The sequence below is a fragment of the Populus trichocarpa genome, chromosome 19, assembly GCF_000002775.5.
Source record: "Populus trichocarpa isolate Nisqually-1 chromosome 19, P.trichocarpa_v4.1, whole genome shotgun sequence".
Lineage (NCBI taxonomy): Eukaryota > Viridiplantae > Streptophyta > Magnoliopsida > Malpighiales > Salicaceae > Populus > Populus trichocarpa.
The window spans coordinates 9764819-9775355 of NC_037303.2; the positions used below are offsets into that span (position 1 = coordinate 9764819).

At 34.8% G+C, this 10537-nt stretch overlaps 2 protein-coding genes across 4 annotated transcripts; one reads left to right on the top strand and one right to left on the bottom strand.

The window, feature by feature from the left end:
- Positions 1-2851: 2851 nt before the first annotated feature.
- LOC7459240 (U-box domain-containing protein 62) lies at positions 2852-7037 on the bottom strand. The gene is made up of 8 exons (XM_002325892.4): positions 6342-7037; positions 5999-6257; positions 5710-5791; positions 4694-4751; positions 4390-4478; positions 3896-3991; positions 3741-3811; positions 2852-3276 (listed from the first exon to the last, which is right to left on the bottom strand). The coding sequence occupies exons 1-8, from the start codon at positions 6901-6903 to the stop codon at positions 3153-3155; spliced, it is 1341 nt and encodes a 446-aa protein (XP_002325928.4). The 5' UTR covers positions 6904-7037; the 3' UTR covers positions 2852-3152.
- Positions 7038-7229: 192 nt separating this feature from the next.
- On the top strand, positions 7230-10537 carry LOC7455237 (uncharacterized). Of its 3 annotated transcripts, none has more exons than XR_002979352.2 (4): positions 7230-7557; positions 7648-7777; positions 9395-9547; positions 9806-10537. XR_002979352.2 is itself a non-coding variant. In XM_002325451.4 (4 exons), exons 1-4 carry the CDS (start codon positions 7420-7422, stop codon positions 10250-10252), a joined length of 840 nt encoding a protein of 279 aa, XP_002325487.4. In that variant the 5' UTR covers positions 7237-7419; the 3' UTR covers positions 10253-10537. The 3 variants fall into 3 exon arrangements, 2 of the variants coding, with proteins under 2 accessions (XP_002325487.4, XP_024447224.2); XM_002325451.4 differs by having other exon boundaries at positions 7237-7557; positions 9423-9547; XM_024591456.2 differs by having other exon boundaries at positions 7238-7560; positions 9423-9547.

The following is a 10537-nucleotide window of genomic DNA, read 5'->3' on the forward strand; positions in this document are numbered from 1 at the left end:
GTTGCTCATATGATGGCTACTGGAGGCTTACATGGTCGTTAACTTCAGGGCCCGTGGGATTAGTCGAGGTGCGCGCAAACTGGCCCGGACACCCACGTTAAACTAAAAAAAAAACATGTATTGATAATCTTATAAAATTCAAATACCAAAAAATATTAACAATTAAATTAATAAAAACTCATTAATTAAAATCCACTTACGTAATACATGAAATACACATCCAGCTAAATTTACTTTCAATGAAAGGATTTTGCAAGACTATCACGCACTCTATAGATAGGGCTTTGGTGAAAAAAGCATGGATTGTCAAGGAGTAGCATTCAATTTTTAAACAGCCTACCTACGGTAGTTCTTACTTGTTTGTCAGACAGATTAACTATATATATATATATATATATATATATATATATAAACATCAATCAAGGCACTGATCGATTCACAGAGTACCTTTTCCACTATATTAGGTGATAAAATTGAAATAAGAGGCCAGACCAGTCCGCTCAAGCAACTTCTTGTCGTCTTCCTGAACTCCCTCCCCCAAAATTTCGTTGGAAAAATACTTCATCAGGGACAGCAACTTTCTAAGATAACATCTGCCCAATTTTTGGTTGTTTGGTTTTGTAAAAAAAATCTCCTTTTATTATTTGCTGTAATTAAAAATATAGGGACTTGAATTGAAATTGAAAAAAAAAATACATCATTTGCGGTTTCAAGCACAATTTGTTTTTTCCATCCACGTAGTTTTTTTCAGTTTAATTATTTTCATGTCAAGTTAGTTGAAATTGATCTTGATAGATTGATTCAATTAGCTTAATAAGGGTTCTTGCTATGTAATTTTTTTTTTTGATATTGAGTTAATGTTTGATTTAAAAAAAATTAATTTATTATTTGTGAAAAATTAAAAATAAAGGGATTGAAATTAAAACCAAGGAAAACATTAAAGACTTTGTTTTCAAAAACAGTATATTAGTGCCTTTTTTTTTATTTATGTCTTTTTTGATTCTTTTGGTTTGATAGTTATATATTTTGATATAAATATTTTGTTCACGTTTAAATTTCTGAGTTTGAAAAATAAGAGATAAAGTTGTCAAAAAAAATAAAATAATAAAGTCATTGGTTGTTAATATTATACTAACAAAAAAACATTTATTTTTAGTATTAATAAGTTTCATTCGACTTATTTAATTTTGTGATTTTTTTATTTATTCATCTAGAGTCATTTTGGGTTGAGATTTTTTTTTTTTTTTTGAGAATTGTAAGGGTTCTTTTTAAGGTGATTTAAGGTTAAAACATGTTGAGAATTGTTTTTTGGTTAAAACCTCACTGGTCCATTTTCTAACTTTTTTTTGGTGGTCAGAATCTGAAAATAGAAACGAGACATCATCTATTTTTTTTTAGAAAAACAAATGTGATAAATGACATGTCGTTCGATACTTGGACCAAATAAAAAAATATTAAGAAATCTAGGTGACCATTTAAGGCTCAATTGTCTGCCCTTCTTTTAACTTTTTTTTTCATTTAATTTAAATTTAAATTAATTATAATAAATATGTTTGAGATGCTTGTCTCGACAAGTATTCATTAAAATAAATTAATTTAGAAACTTTTTAGAGTAATATTTATAAAATTTCTTTCAATTTTTACATGTTTTTGAATAAAATTATCTCTTTTATATATATATATATATATATATATATATATATATATATATATATATATATATATATATTAGCATATGCTTTTTTGTACAACCCTTCATAATATTTTTTTTTCTTTAAATTTTATTCAATCACTTTCCTATATGTGATATAATTAAAAAAAATAATTCCAAGAAACAAAATTGTTAAACTCAACTAGGTCCATAATCTGTTTAATGGTTTGAGAAGTTAACTTGTATTAATTTAAAACATCTTCCCTAAAAAATGAAATAAAAAAAAATTAAAAAATTAAGCAAATGGGTTTCGGCTATGTCAACTTATCATGTTTTGAATTTCCACTTTGTTTTAAAAAAAAATTAGCTCACAGGAATGTTACCTACCCCTTGAATCCATACTCACCTACCCCTTGAATCCATACTCGTACATTAATTTATCAATTAACACTAAATGGTAAATTTAGCATTTCCAAGAATTTCTTAACATTAATTCATTCATTAATTATTTTTCTATGTGATATGTGTAATTTAAACAAAATTGTTCTTCAAATATTAAAAATGATAAGAATATTTCTATTAGACTTTATATTTCTATTTTATTTTAATGTATTGTGTTAAGTAAATGAATGAAAATAAAATATTAAATAAAAATATAGGATAATTAAAATACATTAAATAATTGTGTGTTTTATATGGTAATGTTTTTAAGTGTTTACAATAAATTCTAAAAAAAAAGAGACGTGAATTGATTAGAGTGTTAGATGACTCTTAACAAGTGCTCCAAGTGCGCACTTTAGAGCCCAATGAAGTCTTCAGCTTGGTGGATTTGTTATCCACCATTAGGAAACAGAAGGATAAATAATAATAAAAAAAAAAACACTTTGAATTCTCCTATATAAAAAAAAAAAATGCCTTGCTAAACTGAAAAGGCTTCTGAAGATCTCTCATAATAGTTTCAATGGGCTTCTTGAAATGCTCCATTGAATTCTGCTTTTAATTATTGTGCTAATATAGTAAACTTTTTCAGAAGAAATATTAATTATATTTTTCACTATAGTACATGACTCGTAGTCAGACCAAAGCACAAATTTCTCGTTTACTATAATTTTTTTTTTTTTGCAAGAGATTTGGATCTCTCTGGTTCTGACAGACTAATGATCAGCTGCTCTGGATAATTTAAACATCATGCACAGAGACTTAGCAGAACAACAAAGCTTGATATGGGATAATCATGTGTGCACAAACATTAGTTAGATACAGACAGCCTCAGTCATGTCCAAAACAAAAATAACATTGTTTGCATTTTAACTCTCATCCTATGCTTCCTAAAATTACATTTGCATCATGGCTTCTATAATTTACATGGCTTTACATTGGCTAGTAGGGACTGCAAGCAAGAAACTCATCGCGTAAAGAAAAGTTAGTCTTTGAGTATCGGAAACCAACCTGCTATGGTGTGTAGGCAGAATAATGCTACCTCGGTTGTGTATAAGCAAGACTAGAGCCAGTTTGGGGCAATCTTGGTTGATATTGTTTTTGAAGATGGGTCATCTGAAAGCTTGGCAAGTGATCGATACTGCAACTTTACACTCTCTGCATTGTCCAATGTCTTCACTACATACCTGTAAATGACTTTGTATTAGTTACAAGGATCAGTTTACTCACCACCACCTTTCATACAAACAGGCCAACATGCATGGTGCGGAAATCTCAACTGAGACAATCCCCAATCCTAATGACTAGAGGTTTGCTCAATCATTTCACACCATTTAAGATGTATCCATCACCATATCCGTTATCTCATCTAAGCTGCAAATGTACTCACTTATTTACAGTACTAATCATAGTATTAACTCATTCAAAACAGATTTTGTTCCATGTATCTCCATATGCATGTAATGACAGCCAAGAAATTCAAAATCAACAATTCACAGATGTCTGATAAAACTTCTTGGTCACATAACAGAAAATGCCCACAAAAGATGAGAAAAGAGCAACCGACATCAGTATAGAATTGACCTGAGCAACGCACCAAACCTTAAAACATGCAAACATTGAAGGTAAGAAAAGCAAGAAAGTGACCAACCATCCATTTAAGCATTGCGTTGTCACAACAGCCTCCCGTCCAACAAACCGTTGAGGTGTCCTCTTGTTTCCCTGAATATTTCCATTCATACTGTTAATTTTAAATGATTAATAAACAACGCATACAGGGAAAACTTGGGAGCTTCGCTAAACAACCTTTATAATAACCCGGTCTGTCACAGCAAATGGGAACTGCACACCTCTACCCCTTGGTGGATCCATGACCCCTGAATCGCCATAACCACCTTTGTCCTATAAGAGAAAAAACAGTGGTGATTTTAGAAAAGCTATAAAAGTTGAAGCCACTGGTGCATTCTAAAACCAAAGGGTTGCCGAGGAAACACGTAAAAAAAAAAATGATGGAGTGGATAATTAAAACATAAAAGAACACTTAAAGAAAGCATCTGAGTTGCAGGGTTTTATAAATCCCCAGTGATTGACACAGTTTTTTAAATGCCAGGCTATTGACTTGTCAACAGTGAAGACATCTCATTGAGAAAATCTACTTCCAATGAGGAAGAACCATGCAGTTCAGCATGACTGCAATGAAAAGGAAAGGTATGCATTGTTATGCAGTCTGCTCCTATTCTATTGACAATTGTTAAAGAGAATTATGTTAAAAGGAAACCCAGGGCTTGACGGGAACAAACCTGGTCAAACCTCTCTCTCCTCCTTTTGGATGAGCGATAAAATTGTAACTCCTCTTCCCGCTGAAATGCCTGGACAGCATATCTGAGAGCTGTATAGACAGCAGCAAATGAACAATTGAAAAGGCAAAGCCAAAGAAAATGAAAGCTGTGATGAACTTGTCATAGTTCTCTTTATCATAGTGACTATAGACTCCCTATATCTTGCCACTGCTTAAAAATACAAAGCCTGCGATTTTTTCTTGTAGGAAGCACGATCATAAAATCCTACAACCTTCAACAACAACAACAAAAAATTACTACTTACAGAGGTTGGGAGCTATTGAGTCTTCTGAAATTGACTGTGAACAACTGTAGCAAACTTTCTGAAAATGCAAGCATAAAACTGAAATCAAAGTCATATCATAACAACTGTAAGAACATCTTAGAGAGAGAGAGAGAGAGAGAGATCAGAATGCAACACAACTGTAGATTTCTAAAATAACAGAGTCCAGTGAAAGTAAACCATTTGCACAGAACAAGCAGAGGCGCACAACTTTCAGCATTGCTAAGCAGAAAGCTAAAATCCAGAAACATCTCATATAAGTTGTTATAAAATGAGTGGAAGGAAGACAATTCAACAAGAAGAAAAATACTTCATTCCAGTATATCAATCACAGGTTCAAGCTTGCTCTTCTTGAAAGTCCAAGAAGTGTTATCTCTGACCAACAAAAGTTTGCTATTTCATTAATTGTTGATCACAAGGCCTTGAAGACAGTTATGATACTATTGACAGATTGTCAGGACATGGTTTGTAGCTTGCTCTCGCCCAAAGCAATAAAATACAACTATTATAAAAACCAGCACCTAGAAACATGCATTACCATTAAAAGTTAAAAAAAACTGTACAAGTTCAACTAATAAATTACAAGGACTGCTTAAGGGTATAAGATAGAAAAGTGGCCAATTACAAGGAACAAACATGCAAATAGACGCACTTAAAAGGTAGTGCTTGTGTCAGAGCCTCAACTGAGCCAAAATTACTGTTCGATATGGACATATCCAGACTTCATTATAGTGCTTCTGAAGGAAACTTTATAGTAACAGTGACTAATGCTGGAAGACGTCAGAAGCAGCTTGAAGCTTCGTAGTAATTTTAAAGTTTGCAGATAAAATTCATTGAGGCACACAATTAACGAAACTCAAAACCCCCACCCCCTCTCTTTTCTCTCACACTCTTTGATCTGGTATTTTCTCAGTATGAGAAGTTATTCAAACCTCCTATGATAGAGAGTTGCAATGAATGATTTCAAAGACCAAAAATTCCTTCAATTGAGAACTGACCATTCTGATAACATGCTGCATTCCACCAGCTCCAAATGAATGCCCACAAGGCAATATCATAGCGTCATCCATTAAAGCTCCCCTGAATCCATAAACCAAAGTAAATAAATTGCACAAGTAAAAACTTTGCCAGCAACATGCTTACAGGTAGAATAAAAAAATGGCATGCCAAAACAGATATTCCAAAAACTTCTGATTCGAACACAAATAGTCCATGGCATGCCAAACACAAAAAATTCGCATACAAACATAGAAAAAAAAAATTCAACAATCAATCTCAAAAACTTACGTAACAGGGTCCGATAAAATAGCCCTTAAAGAATCTCCAGACTCACTCGAAAATGCTGAAACGTCCTTCCTTCCACTAAATCCACAACCATTCTCCACACACATATCCTTTCCACCAGCACCAGACCCCCCCGTCCCCTGCAAATACTGCGAATAATACATCTCCCCATCTGCCTCCGCGATCGTCACCGCATTATTCCCTGTTTGCCCCAAGCCGCCGCCACCACCAATTCCATCTTTCACCATTTCCCCACTAATCCCTAAACAAGCAACCACAAATAACACCAATAAAGAAGACGGAAATAAAGAAGCTTTGAAAAAAAAAAGATTTTCTTTCCACTTACCAAAAGAAGAAAGATGCTTGGGCTTTGCATTTCCATTTCCAATTTTGTCCAAATGAACACTATTACTAGCATTACTAATAGTTCCACTACAGTTATTGTTGTTACAGTTAGTGTTTTTGCTGTTACAATCAATAGCAGCAACAAGCACATCAACTCCATTCTCATGATCACCATCACCACCGTCTACGTCATCAACCTCCTCCTCATCGTCCTCCTCATCATCTTCATCATCCTCACCGTCGGTATCATCTCCACTAGTTCCCTGCGGTTCACGCTGATAAACATTCCTCGGGAAATCCTGGTGGTGGTGGTGGTGGTGAGAGGGAAAGTAACGGTCGGAGCCGGCGGTGGAAGTGGCGGTTGCAGTAGTGGTGGCGGAGAAGAGCTTGTTGTCATCGATAAAACCGGTGAGTTCTCGAGTTTTGGGATCCCCAACACGGCGTTGCTGCTGTTGTTGCGGAGGCGGTCCGGTGCAACTGAATCGTAATGGATCGTCTTGGAAGAGGAGTTGTGAATTTATTCCGTTTTGTGGAGAAACTAAAGATATTTCCTCTGTTGACATTTCTCTTTGCCTTTTCTATTTGAATTTACATGGACGAAATCAAACCCTAATTTGAAGGAATTTGGGGGTTTGTTTCCATATGAGAGAGAGAGTGAGAGAGTGAATTAAGACAATAGATCATTGATTTACAGACAAGGGTTCAGGAAAAAAAAAACAAAAAGAATCTAATTCCAAACACAGATAGGCACAGATACGCTGTCGTTTCACAGAATGAGAAAAACGGTGACGTCTTCAAGATACCGTTGTGGACCCCAAAACAGCCACATGAGTAATTTGAAAGCGAAAGGGTAAGCTAAGCAGCAGCAGCAGCCTCAGTAGGAGTAACCGTAGAGGATTAATTAATTGTGAAAGGAAGAATGAAAGGGAGAAGGAGCCGAGAAAGGAGAGACGGAGTCAACGAGTATAGACTTTGACCTGTAGAAGAAGCTAGTTAAAAAGAGGAGAGGATGAGGAAGAAGAAGAAGAAGCCAAGGGAGCAGTGTCGTGCTGAAATAATTATCTGTAAATCAATTGATTATGAGTAATCAGAGGGTAATAAATCTTCTTATTCTTCTTCTTCTTCGTGGGTTGATGATGAGTGTTATAATGGGAAAAGGATGCGATGGTTGGGTTTTTGAATTACCTCGGAAATTAATGACAAGAGAATCTCCAGAGGTGGTAACTCCATTTCCCTCCATCTCTCTGTTTTTTTTTTTAGAATTTTTAATAATATATAGATTTTATTTTATTTTGTTTTTGTTGCAGAGCTCTCCGATTCCCGCACCATTTCAATATTACATTGAAACGAAGGAGAGGTGTTCCGATCCGATGGTTAAAAGGGGATGTCGGGACTTGACTCATAACCTCGCTGCTTGCCTTCTTTCGTCAAGTACCTGTGAGTACTCTTCTACTGCTAATCTCGACTCTCTCTCTCTCTTTTCTTTTCTTTTTGTTTAGATTTTGTTGCCCTAATATCTCAATATTGATTTTGTTCAGTTAATTTGTGTTCAAATAAATAGATTTGAAATAGTTAGAACTACAATCTTGGTTCTCAAACTTGAAGGTGTTCTTCTTCATGTTATCTCTCAACTGTTCCCCCTGAGAAGATGCAGCTGCTTCATCTAGTTTCTCTAACTTAGGTCTTGCTGATTTATTTGTTTTCTATGAAAACATTCTTGTGATCTCGTCCACAGTTCAATTTGACCACTTTCTCATCCACCTGATATATAATTTTTGAGTTCGATGAAACCAACCTTAAAGTTCTAAAAATGTTCTTGTAATACCTCTACAGTTCTAATTTCATATTCTGCTACAGTATGTTAATCAACTAGTAGAACATTTTCAGCAAGTTATGTAAATCTAGTCCTTTTGTTTACATGGGATAGCAACATATGCCATTCCTTTGCTTGTTGAAGATCATCTTAATGTCTCAACTAATCATCACTTTACAGTTCTAATTTCATATTCTGCTACAGTATGTTAATCAACTAGTAGAACATTTTCAGCAAGTTATGTAAATCTAGTCCTTTTGTTTACATGGGATAGCAACTTATGCCATTCCTTCTTTGCTTGTTGAAGATCATCTTAATGTCATAAAACCGATAAGGTCAGGAAATCATCTGGTTTTACGATCATTATTTTTCCAAAGTATTTGGATACATGCTGCATTTATAACTTGTCCTGCAACATTGTCTGCACTACCATTTTGAAGAGTGAATGATAATTCCCAACAGAGAGAGCATCGGGAGGTTGTTTTTGCAAATCATGATGGAAACAACATTGTAATGCTAAAATTAGTAGAAATGATCATACATGCCAGATAACCCCCCATAAGGGTTTTGTAATTTTCCTTCTTGCCTTGACTGAATCTGGCTTTACCTTCAAGCTTGCCTGCTTTAACCATATTGTACTTTTCTTAATTGAACTGATTTTTTGCTTGACTTGACAGAATATGGATTTAGTTTGACTATTGAATCTCTTGGGAAATGGTTTTCATTTATTATGGAGATTTTTTCAGTTAAATAGAACATTTGGAATGAACAAATGAAACATTGGATTATCTAATTTGTGATGTTTGATGACTCATGCATATACCTATTGTTGTCTAACCCCAGTCACTTTGGATCCATTCTTCTACCGAATTTGAAAAACTATCGCGCCAAGATTCCTATATTCTGGATGTTCTGCTTCCTAATGTCAGATGACCATCACTTCTTCCCTTTTGTTGTTCTTGTATGCCTTTGACTGTGCAACGTTCTGTTTTGAATGCAAAAACATCAATCCAATATGTAAACTGTGAACAGCTTTTCTCACTACTTGCTAAAGCAAATACATGGCAATTTTTGCTAATGATCACGGCGTCATGTTCGTATTGATAAAACTAGAGACAAAGACTCTTAGCACAAGGCTGCAATTCTTTCATTGCAAATCCCATGTCCACTTAGATTTATGATGCATTGGATTGGGTTTTTCATCTTCACTGATCATTCCTCATGCCTTACTGAATTTACAGTGAAGTTCTCTGTATTTTTCCTATGTAGCATCCAGGGAACTGTTTCTTCTTGTCCAGAATGATGGAGAGGGCATCTTGAAAGTGAATCTTACAATCACAGATATTAAGGTTACTTTCCCAGAGATACAACTATCCAAACACGATGCCAAAAAGGTTCAGCTCGTTTAATTTCTAGCATTTATGCTTTACAGAAGTGGGACATGTCTTGGTGGGAATACATTGGGAGTCTTGTTTGACAACTGATATAATGGGGGATTGGGTTATAGAGTTGGAAACAAGGAACCGGTTTTAACTTGCAGAAATACTGATTCATGCATAAACAACCTTTGTAAAATCAATTGAGCATCTCCTACATATTGATCTTTGGTCTCTATCTTTAATTTGAGAAGTCCTATTGCATTCTTTGTTCAGATTGATGTCTCAGAAAACATTGAAGGAAGTCCGTCCATCATATTATACACAGGAAATGGTTCGTGCACAATTGAAATGGATTCAAAGAAACAAAAAGTCAAATATGAGCCGTTCTTTGGACATGGCACCTATTTATCCCCCAAATACGGAGCCTACTTGTTTTTGATAGCTTTGATATCTGGAGGGGCATGTGCCTGCTGCTGGTTTCTAAAAAGCTCGCATGTTGATGGAGTCCCATATCAGGAACTTGAAATGGAGCGGCCAGACTCCCATTCAGCTAATAATGTGGAAACAACTGGAGGGTGGGATGAAGGGTGGGATGATGACTGGGATGAAATAAAGGAGGTGAAACAGCCAAATGGACATCAAACAGCAAATGTTTTATCAGATGTCATCGCTTCCAGGAACTCTGATGCAGAAGAAGGGCGCAAAGATTGGGATGATTAGGGAAATAATACAGGTATAGCTTTTCCATTGTCCATGAAAATGGAAAAAAGAAACACGACAGAGACGCTACATGTAGAGAAGTCAGGAAGTCAAAATTTAGTGTTCAAGATAAGTGCTTGAGTTAATGTGGAAGCAGATTGAAAATTAGATAAATGAAAAACAGTTTTGGTACACGAAACGAATTTGTTGATATTTTATTTTAATCCACTAGGGAATATTATTTTTTTTCTTGATTTTTGTTCAGAAAATACGTTTATGAAGAGGAAATTCTCCTTATTTTTCTTA